At 35.9% G+C, this 18,096-nt stretch overlaps 1 protein-coding gene across 6 annotated transcripts in view; it reads left to right on the forward strand.

Annotated features, from left to right (window-relative positions):
- Nucleotides 1–253: 253 nt before the first annotated feature.
- BANK1 (B cell scaffold protein with ankyrin repeats 1) overlaps nt 254–18,096 on the forward strand; it is a 315,442-nt gene continuing 297,599 nt past the window's right edge. For 4 of the 6 annotated variants that reach the window (XM_005555547.5, XM_045392699.3, XM_065545273.2 and 1 more), the window contains exon 1: nt 254–474. In XM_005555547.5, the coding sequence (XP_005555604.3) occupies nt 405–474 (70 nt within the window). In that variant the 5' untranslated portion in view covers nt 254–404. Of the gene's footprint in view, nt 475–6,093; nt 6,144–18,096 lie in introns of all 6 variants that reach the window. The other 2 variants (XM_045392698.3, XM_074040965.1) reach the window with 1 other exon arrangement.

Below are 18,096 nucleotides of genomic sequence, written 5' to 3' on the forward strand. Positions count from 1 at the left end.
TGCCTGGAAGTGGGGGTAGTATGGCAGTGTGGAAGACCTAGAAAGGGACAAGGAGAGCTACAGGAACAGAGGCCTAAATATATCCTAGGTGAAAAGGTGAGGAAGGAAATAAGAGCAGAAGTGTTATAAGAAACCAAAGCGGCCTTTTGAGAAGGGATGCAAGAGCAGGCCCCTGAGCAGTTTCACTTCCTCTGGGCGCCCAGCAGAGCGGAGCCCTGGCCTTGCGGGCATGAGCCCTGGGGCTGCGTTTCCTGAGACCTGGCCGCAGCCGCCCCGGGTGGCAAGCGGGCTGGGGAGAGCCGAGGGCTAAAGGAAAAGAAAATCGCGAGGAGTCTCTGGCCGGGAGAGTTCAGGCAGCGCTCGGCGGGCAGCAGTGCGCAGGCCCCTCGGCTTCGGCCGCCACAATGCTGCCTGCAGCGCCGGGCAAGGGGCTTGGAAGCCCGGACCCGGCCGCCTGCGGCCCAGCGCCCCCAGGTGGGTAGTTGCGCATTCGGAGGGGCTTGACGCGGAGGCCAGGCTACGGGGCTCTGCGGAGACCAAGGGCCATCGTTAGACAGCAACTGCACTCGGGCACTGAGGCAAGGGCGTTCCTGAGATAGGGCTTTCCCTTTTATCCTTTTATCCTGCCGCCGGGCAGACCAGAGAGTTCTTCTGTTCCTAACTTCTCTGAGGGGCATCTGCACGCCACGAGGAGGGAGCGCGCTGGGAGTTCTGGCCAGCGGGCCACCCTCAGTGTCTGCAACTTCTGAGGAGCTGGAACGTTCCCCAGCACCCGGGTCAGGGTCCTGTAGTTTCTAAAGTCACTTTGGAACCTGTTTTAAAGAAATGCGCGTTTTAAAATTATACGTAATCATTTTCAACAGTCGGTAAACACAGCAAAACCGCTCATTTGTAGCGTCACCCATTTACCTGCCCGGCCTGACAAAGCCCAGCCTGGTGAATTGGTAGCGCGCACTGTAAGTGCCTTGCTTCTTGGGCAGGCAGCTTTGCAGAGAAGCTCTACCAACACCACCTCCCTAATCCACTGGCTTTACTAACTTGGTCAAAGGAAAACAGTCAACTTGGTTGAATGCTTAGATTTACATTTTCAAATGGACGTTAAGGAAGTTTTATTTAGTTCTTTTTGAAGCATTTCAAACGCATTTGCAAATTATTTGATATGAAAATGTTTTTTAAATTAAAACTTCACTTAGGTATTAATATTACTGGAGTGTTCTTGGTGAGAAATGCAACAAGAAAGTATATTCTGAGTAAAATTCTCTTAATTTGCTGAATAGAAATAAATTTCTCATACCTTTCTAGAACTTTTTAGGTAATGTAATTTTGGTTTTAGCTATTTCTGTTGGCTAGTGCATTTTTACATAAATAAACTTTAGGGATTGCTTTAAGTTAAATAAGAAGTATATTTGTGTCAATGAAAAATGACAAGAAAGGACTTAGAGCCCATGATGTCTTAATATATTAGTATTTTAACTATTGCATATTGACATTCTTGGAAACTGTGACTCTGATGGTCTGCAGCAGAGCAGCCTTTGCTAGCATCTGCAGATAAAACCAACCATGTGTTTCGAACTTTGAGCAGATTACCTCTTTTGTAATTTCAGTTTAACAATTCTGTTAGAGAATGGGGTACAGTTTGTTTCAAACTTCTAGATTAAGCAGTTTAGACAGAAAATGGCTTTTATTTCACTTGATACTAAGCAACACTTTGAGGCACTTGCTATTGTGAATAATGCAAGAGTAATGTGAATCAGTATTTATAGCATTCCAGTTTTTCTTGTTCCTCCCATGCATTCCCCCCCTCCCCATCTCCTTGGGTCCTCCATACAGTATTTATCACTTGCTTCAGTTGCTTCCTTTTCTGGCCAACATAATGAAATGTTTCTAACAACGAATTGTCTTTTGACATTATCCCATGTCCATATTCTTGATATGAGTAATATTCTAATCTTCTAGCTTTTATAAATCCAGTGGTTTTTTTGTTTGTTTTTAATGGAGCGCTCCCTCTCTCTCCAATAACTATCTTAATATGGCACATTGGGGGTCAGTTGGTCCAACTGCTTCATTTAGAGAAGAGAGCACTGAGATCCACAGTGTGAGTTGCTCATGGTTTTATAACTAGTAACTATTTGAAGGTCACCCATTCATTAACTTAACAATAAACTTTTGTTCCGCCACAAGAGTCATGTAGTAATAAGAAGAGTGTAAAATGGTAAACACAGTTTCATGCCTAGGAAGATATATTTCTAGCAGGAGGTAGAATGTGCTGCTAGACAACATTAGTGTATCCTGCCATCAGAGATTTATTAACTGTTGAGTTTCCAATTAGTTCTTTAATGGAAGCAAGAAAAATAGAATACCCAGTTCTCAAACAAGGTAAGAATGATGCATGATGGGTGAAAATTCCACTTAGAATGTATTTTCTGGTTTGTATTTAACTAGATATTGCTGTCAGTGTCCAAAAGAGAGATTCTTCCTGTTTTATTCCAAAACTAATGATTTGAAAAACTTATTAACTGCTATTTTAATTAGGGAGTGATTATTTATTAAATCACAGATTTTTCTCCACCCCATAGTTTTTTTTAAAATTTTTATTGATATGATTTGATGCATCTGATGAAATTTTAATAAATGATTTGCTTAAGAACAGAAAGCATGAAAGGGTGGAACTAGCATTTAGACTGTTTCACCTTATGCTGGATGCTTATACATAACTTGTGAGAAACATGGTTTGTCTAGGTCTCTGTCCTCTAGCTTGAAGTTCTTAAAGATTGAAGCTTTTTGCTTTGACTGCAATCTTCCAACATAGCCAACGTCCTACATTTGTTCCACGAAGGAAATAACCTGGTTCCATGCTGGTGGCTGGAAAAACTTGCTTTCTTCAGACCAGTCTGGAAATGTTCTGATAAGGTCACTTTTGCTAGGATTTTAAAGACAAGGAGTGCTTTTAGAATATCTTCACCATAATAAGGAATAATTCTGAAAAATGCAGTTGCTGAAGATTTCAGGGTTAAATATCAGCATATTCAACGTTACACCTGGGACAGTAGAGGAACCTTTTCTGCAATATCTATCGTATTGTAGGTGGTTATGCCCTATTTATGATGGTCTTTTGACTCATACTGCCTCAGATCTAGTCCCAGTTTAATTGCCTGCCTTACCTATGACCTTGAATAAATAATGAAATCTGTCACTATCTCAGTTTTATTTTGTTTATTAAAAAACAAAATCCGAGAGAAGAAAACCTTTATATGAAAGTTGTTTGGGGGTTTGAACGGGAAAATGCAGGTGAAGTCCTTTTCAGGGTCTCGTAACAAATAGTAACTGCTTTATACATGCTAGTTGTTATATTAATTCTTAGGTCATTGATCAATAGTGTCATATTTGCTTGTATAAGAGTGAGAGTTCTTATCGAAAAACTGCCTCATACTGATTGCCTCATACTGACTTGAGGGACAACTTAATGGGTGAAGCAATCAAGCTCCCATACCAAAAATATTAGGAGGTATGGCCTCTTGTATAAAGACACTGCTGTATCCTTGGGGAGATATTGTGGTTAATAGTTCTGAGAGGAGAAAAAAAGAAATTCATAATGAGAAGAACTAAGGATAGGCTGATTAAAAGGGCATTAAACTAGAGCAGTTGCAGGAAAGAATAAAGGAATTTAATAGGACAAAATGAGAGCATGCTCTGTTTTCTCATATCTGAGTACCAGTTGTGTGACTCAGTTTACATAATATATAAATATATTTGAAAAAAATAAGCATCAAACAGAAAAACTGTGGAATACTTCAACTTATAAGAAGATGAAGAATCTATTTTACCAAAATATTTACTGCTGGGTTAAAACAAAATTCCAAACTAAAATGAGGAACATCATTCCTGACAAAAATAAATCACGTTTTAAGAGTTTAAATGGTTGTTGCTTTGTCACCTAAGTTACACTTACTAATTTACTGCTTTCTTCATAGAATATAGAGTATCTTGCATTAATTTTGGAGACAGCTATGAAATAAGAATAGAAGGGGCAAACATTTCATAAGTTATTATTTAAAAATTAAGTTATTATTTGGCCTTGTAATTCTTTCCTGTTTTAAATATAAAGAATGGTATCTAAGCTTTAGTGCAGACATTGAAATTAGTACTGGTGGTGAAAATATCAGATATCATATGGAATTATACCCCTCCAGTAATTAGTTTTTAGTCAGGGAAAAATAATGAGCCTTTTAGACATTTACCCCTGAATTGAAATCTCTTTGTTGTTTCTAAGTGTTCTGCACTGAAATGATCCAGAAAGATGACTTCCCTCTGTAATCATGAAGAGTAATTAATCAATGCTTTGTGATCTTTTACAAGATTTCCTTTCTATCTAGTTCATTAAAATATGTTGTTATGTTTCATCATGCTATGTGTCATATCTTTGTTTCTTCTAAGTGTCTCTGCCATTTTCCCATATTATTAATTCCCATTGCTTTGTTTTTATATAGAGACACACTGAAAAGTATAAGAACAGTCTCTGACTTGGAATTCCATTTACTATATGCCTCATTTTTTTTTTATCTGATACATGCTGAGAACAATTCCTCCTTTGGTCGGGAGCAATATTCTCATTCCTTTTTAGTTGTAGGATCATGTCTAATTTTCAGAGGAATAATGTGGTATCAAGACCACTTGAAATTTTAACCATCTTATAATAGCTTCTGTTTATTGTGTTTCTACTTTGAATTCATATGAAATGGGAATCATACTAGTTGATAAGTGAGGGTGTCAGAAGAGTAGTGTCTACTCTGGACAAGAAGTCGTATTGTTCAGTATAGTCATATGAAAATATTTAATAATTCACTGTGTTCTTTCATCTATGGAAGCTTTTCTAAACTGTTAAAGGTGAACTTTTAATTCACCATGATTTTTATGTTTTTTTTTCTAGGATTGGGGGTGGAGAAACACACAAGGGCATGATTCTATAAAATCATTGAAATGGCAGTTGTAGAATATTTATTGTTACTGTCCGAAGAATCTCTAAGATTACACATTTTCTATTGATTACATTTTATTTAGATTTAATATATTGATACAGTTCAAAATATTGGGAGATGAATGGGTTTTTAGTACAGTTAGTAAATTATTAGGTCGCTATTGTAAAAAAAAGTAAGTGAGATAAAATTGAGGCAAAATCTACCCTGGTTTCAATTAATGGGATAATTTCTTTAATTCTCTCCTAATTTCTTAGTAAAAGCTTAGAACTTTCACTACTTTAAGTACTTATTTGTAGGTCAGAGACCTTTCCTTTATCACGTCCTATAGATCCACAGCCATGTAAATAAAGTAAAATGAGGACAATTATTCAGATTCCCAGAAACAGTCACTTGGGCCAAAAATAGGCACATGATGCAAGCCAGCCAACTGGTTGCTTAATGGCCAGTGCTGCGTGTTGTCAGGCTTATATAGATTTGTTGAATCTGTGTAAGTATAAGCCACATATATAATCTGTATAAGCCACAAAGTCCTTTTGTCTTATTAAACAAAAGAATAAAGATTCTTGTCAGTAGAAGATTGAGAAAAGATGAGATTATTGTCAGTGGAAGATTCAGTATACAGTATAAGATGACAGTTAGTTACCTCATGTTTAAGATGGCTAAACAGAAAGAAGTTGTGATGAGAGAACTGAGGAGACCGAAAGACAAAGGGAGTAGTCTCGATTTCTGATTTCTAGTGACAGAGCAGCTGCACTTGTTTTTATGATCTTATCTGTCCATGAAATTGCTTATAATATCCTTACATGAACTTCTCCTTACATGAACTACTTTGAGTGAATTTCTCTTTTTGGGAGGAAAAAAAAGTTTGGGCCAGCATACCTTTATTTCTCAAAAACTGCCAGCTATCAGCTTCTCTTTTCAAAAGTTGTTGTTATTGTTAAAATGATGTCTTCTATGTATCTTCCATTGAAAATTAAACAATCTGATAATTAAGTCTGTTCCTTTCATGCACTATGAATAGAGTGTGAGTAAGTCTGGTGGTCCTGCAGATGAGCATATTTCGGGTGCCCTGCCTTTATTAGTGAAATTTGAAGAATGTCCATGCATTTATTTTTAGGTTTTCAAACTGAAATCCTTAGAACTGGAGAGAAAATAATTCATTCAAAGGTTAGTAATATAAGAATTAAGCACTATTAAAAGGTTTAGAGCTTTGAATTATGTAGCTATAAATTTATAGCAACTTTTTCCCATGTTTTGTTAACAGGATATTTTTATTTATCCGAAAATTTTATAGCATACTGTTTCTGGCAAGTTTTAAAAATATATTTAAATTGAGGCATACATTAGTGAGAGAATGGTTGGGGCATTTATCTTAGTAAATGCCACAAAGTGTGTTTACTTAGTAAAAGAGGAAGACGAGATATAAAACTAGGGATTATCTTCAACCCCCCCAGTATATGAAAAAATACGGCACCATGAACAGGCCATTGTGAAAACTTTATATACAATCTCAGTGGATTAATATCAGTATGAAGCAATACAAGTACTGTGTTTTAGAGATTAGTCTTTTACCAACCCATTTGTCTGCAATGGAGTAGAAAGTATAGTATCTCCATTAAGTTATACATAGTGTGTTATTAATGTTCACCTTAGAAAATAAGAATTCAGTGTGTTCTTGCTAAACTTCAGAGACAGGAACAAATTAATGAAGTTCAGGTGTGATCAATTAAGTCCAATGATGTCAGTGAAGAAATGAGACACAGAAAGACAAAATTTTTTCAAGATGCGACAAGGTTACGCTCACAATGTTATTATAATGAGTGAGGAGAAGAATCTGAAAAGTAAACCAAAACCTAATTGCATAAATTTGTGTAAAAAATTCTCCAAGTATAATGAGGAGCTCTTGAAGAGTTTTTAATGAGGGATGGCATGATTAGATTTTGTGTTAGAAGATCACATGAGCTGCTGTTGATAAAATTAATTGGAAAAGGGCAACGATGGAAGTTGTAAAACAATTAGGGGTTTGCAAGGAGTAAAAATACAGGGAGAAGTGGACAGATGTATTAAGAACTATTACTTACATACTTATAATAGATTTGGAGTCTGAGGGGGACAGAAATGTGAAGAATGACACCTAGGGTTGTGGTCTGTAAACTTAGGAGAATCCAGAATGTGTCATTTACTCCATTGGAAAGGAATGAAGGAACAAGAGGACACCGGGAGGACATGAGAGAATGTCATTTCAATTTCAAACCCGTTACATTTGAGGAGCATGAGAAATAGTCATGTTAAGATGTCAAGTAAGCAGTTTGATTTTAGGATCTGGATGTCAGAAAGGCAGCTCAGACTGGAGATATAAAATTAAGAAAAACATTGTGTTTAAAACTATAACAATGAATAGGATAACATAGATAAGATGACCCAGGATAGAGACCTGTGGAAAGCAAACATTTCAGTGTTCGTACAGAAGGAGGAGTTGCTCAATATGACTGAGGGGAGGCTAAAAAAAAAAAGAAGGAAAAGAAAAATATAGTGATAAGAATTAAAACATAGAATGTTTCAGGAAGGTACAATGGTGAACTGGCCTAAATTCTTTTGATAGGTCAGGCAAATTGAAGCCTGAAATTTAGCCAATGGATTTAGTATCATGAAACTTACAGATGACCTTAGAGAGAGAAGTAAGTAGCTTTAGTAAAGGGGATGAGAGCTGAATGGGAATGAGTGGAGGAAGGTAAGGTGATGGAGGCCATGGAGACGCCCTTTAGAAATACGGCTGTCTGATAAGCAGCTGAAGATGTGCCATCAAGGAAAGCATTTTACTTTCATTGTTGCTTTAAGATCAGTGTCACTACAACAATTGTTCTCAAAAGCTGATGGCATCACACCAAAGGGGGGGTTTCTGCTATGAAAACTTTTAGAGAATAGCTCTATGAATTCCATTAGTAATACACTTTAATGTGTAGATTTTCTTATGTGTTTAAGAATTTCTGTCTCTTCAAATAGTACTTCTAGTTCTAGATCCTTGAGGAATCACCACACTGTTTTCCACAATGGTTGAACTAGTTTACAGTTGCACTAACAGTGTAAAAGTGTTCCTATTTCTCCACATCCTCTCCAGCACCTGTTGTTTCCTGACTTTTTAATGATCACCATTGTAACTGGTGTGAGATGGTATCTCGTTGTAGTTTTGATTTGTATTTCTCTGATGGCCAGTGATGAGCATTTTTTCATGTGTCTGTTGGCTGCACAAATGTGTTCTTTTGCGAAGTGCCTGTTCATATCCTTTGCCCATTTTTTGATGGGGTTGTTTGACTTTTTTCTTGTAAATTTGTTTAAGTTCTTTGTAGATTCTGGATATTAGCCCTTTGTCAGATGGGTAGATTGCAAACATTTTCTCCCATTCTGTAGGTTGCCTGTTCACTCTGATGGTAGTTTCTTTTGCTGTGCAGAAGCTCTTTAGTTTAATTAGATCCCATTTGTCAATTTTGGCTTTTGTTGCCATTGCTTTTGGTGTTTTAGTCATGAAGTCCGTGCCCATGCCTGTGTCCTGAATGGTATTGCCTAGGTTTTCTTCTAGGGTTTTTATGGTTTTAGGTCAACCTTTAAGTCTTTAATCCATCTTGAATTAGTTTTTGTATAAGGTATAAGGAAGGGACCCAGTTTCAGCTTTCCACATATAGCTAGCCAGTTTTCCCAGCACCATTTATTAAATAGGGAATCCTTTCCCCATTTCTTGTTTTTGTCAGGTTGGTCAAAGATCAGATGGTTGTAGATGTGTGGTATTATTTCTGAGGGCTCTCTTCTATTTTGATGTCTCTGTTTTGGTACCAGTACCATGCTGTTTTGGTTCCTGTAGCCTTGTAGTATAGTTTGAAGTCAGGTAGCATGATGCCTCCAGCTTTGTTCTTTTGGCTTAGGATTTTCTTGGCAATGCGGGCTCTGGGTATATACCCAAAAGATTATAAATTATGCTGCTATAAAGACACATGCACACATATGTTTATTGTGGCACTATCACAATGGCAAAGACTTGGAACCAACCCAAATGTCCCTTAATGATAGAGCAGATTAAGAAAATGTGGTGGCCGGGTGCAGTGACTCATGTCTGTAATCCCAGCACTTTGGGAGGCCAAGGTGGGCGGATCACAAGGTCAGGAGATTGAGACCATCCTGGCTAACATGGTGAAATCCCATCTCTACTAAACACAAAAAATTAGCCGGCTGTGGTGGTGGGCACCTGTAGTCCCAGCTGCTTGGGAGGCTGAGGTAGGAGAATGGCATGAACCTGGGAGGCAGAGCTTGTAGTGAGCCGAGATTGTGCCACTGCACTCCAGCCTGGGTGACAGAGCAAGACTGTGTCTCAAAAAAATAAATAAATAAAATAAAATAAAATAAAATAAAATAAAGAAAATGTGGCACATATACACCATGGAATACTATGCAGCCATAAAAAAGGATGAGTTCATGTCCTTTGTAGGGATATGGATGAAGCTGGAAACCATCATTCTGAGCAAACTATCGCAAGGAAAGAAAACCAAATACTGCATGTTCTCACTTATAGGCGGGAATTGAGAAATGAGAACACTTGGACACAGAATGGGGAACATCATGGAGTGGGTGAGGAGGGAGGGATAGCATTAGGAGATATACCTAATGTAAATGATGAGTTAATGGGTGCAGCACATCAACATGACACATGTATACATATGTAACAAACCTGCACGTTGTGCACATGTACCCTAGAACTTAAAGTATAATTTAAAAAAAAAAAGAAAAGAAAAGGAAAACAGAAAAGAATTTCTGTCTTGTTTTTTTTTTTTTTTTCATTCCTTCTTCTATGTTTCTAGAGCTCCTCCTTCTCTTCTTCCCATTCCTCTCCTCTTTCCTTTTTTCCTTTTCTTTTTGGTATTGATCTTAATGGAGAATAAATAGCTGATACTTCTTTCTGTGAAAACCTTGGTACAGTGTTGAATTATTCCCTAGCTTTACTTTCTATATATCATCCCTTCCTTTTTATCTATATTGGAATCCATTCATCCTCATTAAAATCCTGTCTTTGCATTTGCTTTGACTCCTTGATCCATCTATTTTACTGTCACAACTACTTGATAAAGCTCTGCTCCTGAATAAGTCTTTCTAGCTCTATTCTTCCTGTCTGAATCCAAGAGACTGACTATTGCTAGATAAAAACACATTAAAACAGGTTGGTAATATAACTTCAGGCAATTCTTGTTACATCATAGTTGTTTCATATAAGATTTGTTTTTAAATTTTTAAATTTATTTGAGATAGTTTCTCGCTGTTGTCACCCAGCCTGGAGTACAATGGTGCGATCTCAGCTCACTGCAACCTCCACCTCCTGGGTTCAAGCAGTTCTCCTGCTTCAGCCTCTCAGATAGCTGGGATTACAGGCACCTGCCAACACACCTGGCTAACTTTTGTATTTTTAGTAGAGACGGGGTTTCACCACTTTGACCAGGCTGGTCTTGAACTCCTGACTTCAGCTGATCTGCCCGCCTTGGCCTCCCAAGGTGCAGATATTTCTGTCAAGTCAGATTGCTATGATCTTACATGTTTTCTATATTCTGATGGGCAGAAAACTGTATGCTCTGCTACCTAACACTGTAGCCTCTAGACACGTGGCTGTTGAGGACTTAAAATATGTCTGGTTCAGATTGTAATGTGCTGTAAATGTAAAATACACACCAGTTTTCAAAGACTGAGCACAAAAAATAGAATGTAAAATCTCAATAATTTTTATATTAATTACATGTTAAGATTATACCATTTTGAATTTATTTCATGAAATAAAATCAGTATTATTGTAATTAATTTACTTTTTATTTGTTGCAATATGGTTGCTAAAAACATTAAAATAACATATGTGCCATGCATTTGTGATTTGAATTAAATTTTCTGTTGGATAGCAATGCTCTCAGCTTTCAGAAAAAAAAATTCCAATTAAATAAATTAGAAATTTTATTTCTCTCTCATGAGATATTGTTGAATATGTATTATGAGATTACTCTCATAAAAATGTGAGCAAAATTCACAGTTCCTCCAGCAGTTTAGAGGAACCTCTGTCTATTCATGCTCATCACACAAAGCATTTTCATAGTGATATTTTGCTATTATTTTAATTAGCATTTTTCTGTTGAAATTGAGTGCTTTTCATATATTTCTTTGGCATTTTGATTTCTTCTGTGTGTTATATATTCATGTCATTCATTCATATTTCTCTTGTGCTTTTTGTCTTAAAAACTTGTAAGACCACATTACATATTTAAAATGTAAACTTTGTCTTACGCATCACAAATATTTTTCTTTTATCACTTATTTGTTAAATAATTTTGATTGTAATATTTGCTGCTGTTGAACACTTTTTAACACTCATTGTGTCAAATATACTTTTCTTTCATAGCTTCTGTTTCTTGTCTTGACTGAAGACACCAGCGCGTTCCTCTCGAAGTCCAGCCACCTACCTGCTAGGGTCTAAGGATCTTTTATAGGCACAGGATGGGGGTGTGGCAAGCCAGGGTGGTCTTGGAAAATGCAGTATTTGGGCAGGAAAACAAAAATGCCTGTCCTTACTTAGGTCCGTGGGCACAGGCCTGTGAATAGAGCCCTAGCCAGGGACCACACCCTCCTCTACCCAGTACTTCCCTTCCCACTTTCAGTATCATTTAAAGGGACCACACCCTTCCCAGTACTTCCCTTCTGTATCAGTGTCTTAATGATTTTTGTGATGAAGCCATTTCTAATATCATCATACAGGTAAAAGAGTAATAGTTGATATAGTTCTATGAATAAAGCTTTAGTGACATATTCAGAATTGCCTAAATGATTTCTGAAGTAATTTAGTCCCTATAGGGTATAAATATATACAATGTCTCACCTAGATCTGTGAAGGTCAACATAATAATAGAAAGCTTCCATTAAGCAAATTTCTATTTCTGAGCAACATATGGGTAATTAGGAAGCATTTATAATTATGGAAAGAAAACAGGGGCTGCTTATCTATATCTTTTATGAGGACTAGTCTGCTAAGAAGTTAGCAGTTAGCACACATTACATTTCTGCTTTCAGTAAGGATGTATTTTGTGTTTGCATGTAGTAATGACCTCTTAGAATCATATTCTGATCTGTTGCAGAAATGATCTAATGGCTGCTTCACTTAGTGGTTGTAAGGCCCTATGTAGCTTCATTATAAGACCTCTCTATACCTCACGTTTTTTCTTCTGGAAAAGATGAAAAAAACAAATAGTATACTTGGAACAAAATTGGTGCTCTGTGATTGACAATTATGGCTGTTGCTGGGTGAGTAGGTGAGTTGCCATGTGGGACATTATGAAAGTTGACTTATACTTTTCTTACCTGATAGTCAATTCCTGAAATATATGGACACAGACTTCCAAGGCTTTATTCCTTTAGTACTCTGTTGCCCAAACCGTGTTCTGTAGCATACGCTATATGTCCTTTGGAGAAAAAATTCTGTGGGGAAATGTTCTGAATATGCATATTAGGATATTTAAATGTGTGAGAGATTCTGCAACACTGTCTCTTCAATTTCCTCTTAGACATTGTTTAACAAATATTTATTTAACTATGGGATGCATTGTTGTCTCAACATTGATAGAGAAATAAGTTCTTTTGAACAAATTTGTCATCTCTGTTAAATGGCAACTAGTTCTTGAGAGAATGATTCTTTCAGCCAGAAATAGGTAGTACTGCTTTTAGTTATATTTTCTTTAGTATTATGCATACCATAGTGTAAATAAAGTTATGATCCAGTCTTGGTGGCCATATTTTCATTGAGTGAGAGGGAGGGAATTAATAGGAACAGAAAATTAAGGGGCTATAGTATAGGGAAAATGGCATTGGGAGTTGACTAGAGCACACACAATTTGCTTATTTCTTTAATTCCTTTAGATTAATTCCATCTATTCAGTTGGGGTGAGTTAGGGTTGTGCTAGTGAAAATGAGAGGAAAATGAGAAAGTGGTTATCTATTAGGGAAAGTAAAGTGTGTGTGAATGAAATGGAAGTAGGAAAGTGCATAGAGAATTGTAAATACAGTTGACTCTTGAAAACACAGATTTGAACTTCATGGGTCTACTTATGTGTGGATTTTTTTCAATAAATATATTGGAAATTTTTTGGATATTTGCAACAATTTGAAAAAACTCACTGATGAACTGGGTAGCCTAGAAATATAAAAACATAAGGAAGTTAGGTATGTCATGAATGCATAAAATTATGTCGATACTAGTCTGTTTTATTATTTGCTACCTTAAAATATATACAAATCTATTATAAAACCTTAAAATTTATTAAAACATAGTTACCCAAACACTTACAGACCATACATGTTGTTATACACATTTAAGAAGAATGTAAACAAATATAAAGATGCAGTATTAAATCATAACTTCATACAATTAACTGTAGTGCATAGCGTCCTGCTGTAATAATCTTATGGCCACCTCCTGCTGCTATTGCAGTGAGATCAAGTGTTGGGAGTATCTGCTAAAATGGTGTGTGATGACAGTCAAATCTGAGTGAGTAGTTTGTCTAATAAATTGCATATCACAGTACAAAGAGATGTCTCGTGGTTCTTGTATGTTTTTCATCTTGTAAACCTTGAATAATGCCATGGGACTCATAGGAAGTACCAATAGTGATGCTGGTAGTACTCCCAAGAAGAAGAGAAAAGTCATGACATTACAAGCAAAAGGTGATTTGCCTGATACATATTGTAGAATGAGGTCTGCAGCTGCAGTTGCCCACCATTTGAAATGGTGGGCAATTCATCCTATAAATAGATGATGTAAACTTACAGTATTGATAAATACAGTACAGTTTTGTAAACGTATTTTATCTTCCTTATGATTTTCTTAATACACTTTCTTTTCTCTAGCTTACTTTACTGTAAGAATATAGTATATCATACATATAAGGTACAAAATATGTGTTGATAGATTGTTTATGTTATTGGTAAAGCTTCTAGTCAGCAGTAGTTGAGTTTTTGAGGAATCAAAGTTATATGGGGATTTTCAACTGCTCAGGGGTCATTGCCCCAACCCCTGCATTGTTCAAGCATCAATTGTATAAGAATATTTTGAATGTGTGTGTTTGTGCAGTTAAATAGCATGTGTGCATCTCAACTAATCATATTATTTTGAAGGTATTTCACATGTTAGACTATATAAATCTGCCACTATGCCAATAATCATGTAAACTATGTAAGTGACATCTCATTTAAATATTGGAATTTCATACATCAAAATGTTCCAAGATCAAGAGCTATTTGACTACTGTGGCTACAAACAGATTTTTTTTTCATGTTAGAACTGTTTGTCAATGAAACATGTTTAAAGCAAGCATATGGGCTGTTAAGAATCATCCAAGTAAATTATTGTTGAAATATTTTTCTACCTAAAATGACATTAACTTATATAAATGCAAGTAATTTAGACAAGAATGAATTGTATGTCTTTTAGGTTGACTAGCTTAACAGGACATGTAGAAAACAACATTAATATGATAGTAGCTTTAGTACTCAGATGGAATGCTCTTTAAAGAAAAGGGTAACTTCTAGCATCAGTTTAGTAGACATAAGCACATTAATAGATGCTGGCTGACTAGTTAGTACCAAGAGTGACATTAGAGTAGCTAATTAAGTATATGAAAAAGGACAAATAATGTTGTAGCCATTTCTGAATGCCACATGTCTGAACAGCCTCAGAATTCTTATATCCAATCTTAAACTAACACTCTGGTTTTGGCAATCTTTTTCAAACTCTTTGGTTTGCAGAAGAGCTTCATTTGATTATGAAAAAGATCTTTAAAATTCATGAAGGCTTTTACACCTAAAGAAATCTTAAGGTGTTTTCCAATATGAAATTAACTTTTAATCTGATAACAAGTAGTATAGTTATTTTGGCTAAGATTCCTACAACCTTTTAATATAACTTTGAATATTTAGTGAACTATAATATCTTCAATATCTTCTAGGGCAAGTAGAGAGAAAAAGTGTGATTAGGGTCTAAAAGCAAATAAAATTTAATATCCTCTATGTGTGCCTAGAATATTAATATCTTTTGTTTTATTTTTCTTTTTCTAAAATAATACATGAACATAATTGAAAATATGTCATAAAGACAAAAAAACTAGAAAAAAACTGTCATATATGTACTTCTAGGTTTTTTATACATTACTTTTTTTAGTTTTACTTCAGTTTTGTAGCTTTAATATATTTAATATTTGTACATGCTTTAAAAATGTTACATTTTCATGGCTATTTGTTGAGGTGTCATTTTTCAATATTTTAGTTTTGCCCTTGCCCCATATAAATCTATTATACAATGTTTAAAAACAAAATACAAAATAAAAATCCTCAATGATTTTGTTGAATAATAGGATAGATCATCCTCCATATAAGCCTATTAATTAATCTACAGAAAGACTGAGTAGTTCTTAATAACGTAGAAATATGTTGCACTGGATTTGAAGTTGAATAAGTACAGGATGAAGCCTTGGCTCTGTCACTAACAGAACTTCACCTTTTGCCAGCTATGCAACCTCTCTGATGCCTAGGAGAGGCAATATTATGTATATTGATACTCACATTAATTATCCATGAGATTAGTTGGTTCATAATACATGATGCATAATAGTAATGCAATTAATATCTCTGATCTGAACAAAAGCACTGCAAAGATGAAAATAGCTTTTGTTCAGCATTTGGAATTTAGGATCTTCGTTGAGGAAGAGTAAAGGCCCCATAATCTTATGGAGGGATAATTATCCGTCATTCATTTATTCTTCAACCATTTATTCGTGCACTCCTGTGCTCAATTCAGGGGATACACAAAAGGTGGATACTACCATCAGGGATTATATTTAAGTGAAATAGGAACAGAACAAGTTGAACAGCTCTATTTCATTTTATCTTTACCCTAACCCAATATCAAATGACTCAAAAATGCTAAGTTTACAAAAGTCTGAATAATTCAGCCATGAGAACTAGTTAGCAAGGACAAGCAACAGTTAAGAGTGTTTTCTTTAGCTACCGGGGGTGACTCCTGATGCATAACTGCTGTTCCAGAAAATCACCAGTCATTTCAGAAGGCAGTCATGAGTACAGTCCCCTGGGACACTGCTTTGCAAATTTCAGTTATTCTCATAAGACCTTCCTCAATTTTTGGTTATTCTACCTGTCCTCTTGTACAGGAAAAATATTTCTTAGACTGACTCCTTTTTTAGCTTAAATGTCATATATTTTAAAGGAGCACTTTATATCACTACCATAAGAAAATCATTACTGCCATAAATAGAAGGTAAACATACAAACATACAGATTGAAAATAAAATGGTGTTGAAAAAAATTATAGCTAAGGACAGGCTCTGGGCATAAAGTTTACTCTCTTTGATAGTGTTGGGATTCACGAGGAACCAGGAGCTCCAAACCAAGACATTGTCCTGGAAGTCATCAGGATTGGATAAGTATTCTAAAAGAAACTGACTTTCTCCCTCTGTGACTCCCTGCCATTGTGTCTCCGGGAGATTAGATCCCTCCCACTGTTCTCCAAAATGAGATTTCATTTTCCAGAAAGTTGAAACAAAGTTTTGTTAGCAGCAGGTGTCAGGCACTATGATAAATGCTCTACATAATTTATCTTACTTAATTCTCACAACACTGATTCCATAGGTGATGTTATCCATGTGTCACAAGCGGGAAATCTAGGCACAACGAGGTTCATTGTTTGCTTCAGGCCATATAGTTAGTCAGTGATAGAAATGGATTTTTAAAATTCAGGGTTGGGCATGGTAGCTCATGCCTGTAATCTCCCAGCACCTTGGGAGGCTTAGGTGGGTGGATCACCTGAGGTCAGGAGTTCAAGACCAGCCTGGCCAACATGGCGAAACCCTGTCTCTACTAAAAATACACACACCAAAAAAAAAAAAAAATTAGCTGGCTGTGGTGGCGCACACCTGTAGTCCCAGCTACTCGAGAGAGTGAGGCAGGAAAATTGCTTGAACCTGGAATGCGGAGGTTGCAGTGAGTGGAGATCACACCACTGCACTCCAGCCTGGATAACAGAGCAAGACTTTCAAAAAAATAATTAAAATTTTAAAAAATAAAAAATAAAATCCTAGACAGCCTGTCTTGAAACCCTGGCCCCTTAACCCCTATATGTTTATCTGAAATAAACTCATTTAATTCTTTTGCAAATATATATTTGTGCCCATACCAGAAAGGTTTTCCTCCCATGTAGACATTTCCGTTTTCTAAATAAATAAGGTTCTAGTTTTTTAACAGAAAAATATACAACATAAAATATGATATTATCACCTACTAATAAATCAACATGGAGACATTCTTTCCAAGGGATACAACAGACTAGCACAATTTCCAATTGATAAAAGTAAAAATTTATAGAGTTTTGCTACTTTCGAGGTCCTTGGAGGTGAATAAAGTAAAAGAAAGCAAAATATCTACAATGTAAGCTAGAAAAGTTGTGTCTTTAATGATCAACATTAGGGTATTTAAAATCATCAAAGTTGTAATACACTTGTGATTAATCAGCAGAGTAAACAGATAAGCCACAGAGTGGGAGAAAATATTTGCAAACTGTGCATCTGACAAAGGACTAATATCCAGAATCTACAAGGAACTCAAACAAATCAGCAAGAAAAAAAACAATCCCATCAAAAAGTGGGCAAATGACATGAATAGACAATTCTCAAAAGAAGATATACAAATAGCCAATAAACATATGAAAAAATGCTCAACATCACTATCAGGGAAATGCAAATTAAAACCACAATGAGATACTACTTTACTCCTTCAAGAATGGCCATAATTAAAAAGTTAAAAAAAATAGATATCGGTATCCATGTGAAAAGTGAACACTTTTACACTGCTAGTGGGAATGTAAACTAGTATAACCACTATGGAAACCAGTATGGAGATTCCTTAAAGAACTAAAAGTAGATCTACCATTTGATCCAGCAATCCCACTACTGGGTATCTACTCAAAGGAAAAGAAGTCATTATATGAAAAAGACACATGGACACATATGTTTATAGCAGCACAATTTGCAATTGCAAAAATATG

This window comes from Macaca fascicularis, chromosome 5, assembly GCF_037993035.2.
Source record: "Macaca fascicularis isolate 582-1 chromosome 5, T2T-MFA8v1.1".
Taxonomy (NCBI): domain Eukaryota; kingdom Metazoa; phylum Chordata; class Mammalia; order Primates; family Cercopithecidae; genus Macaca; species Macaca fascicularis.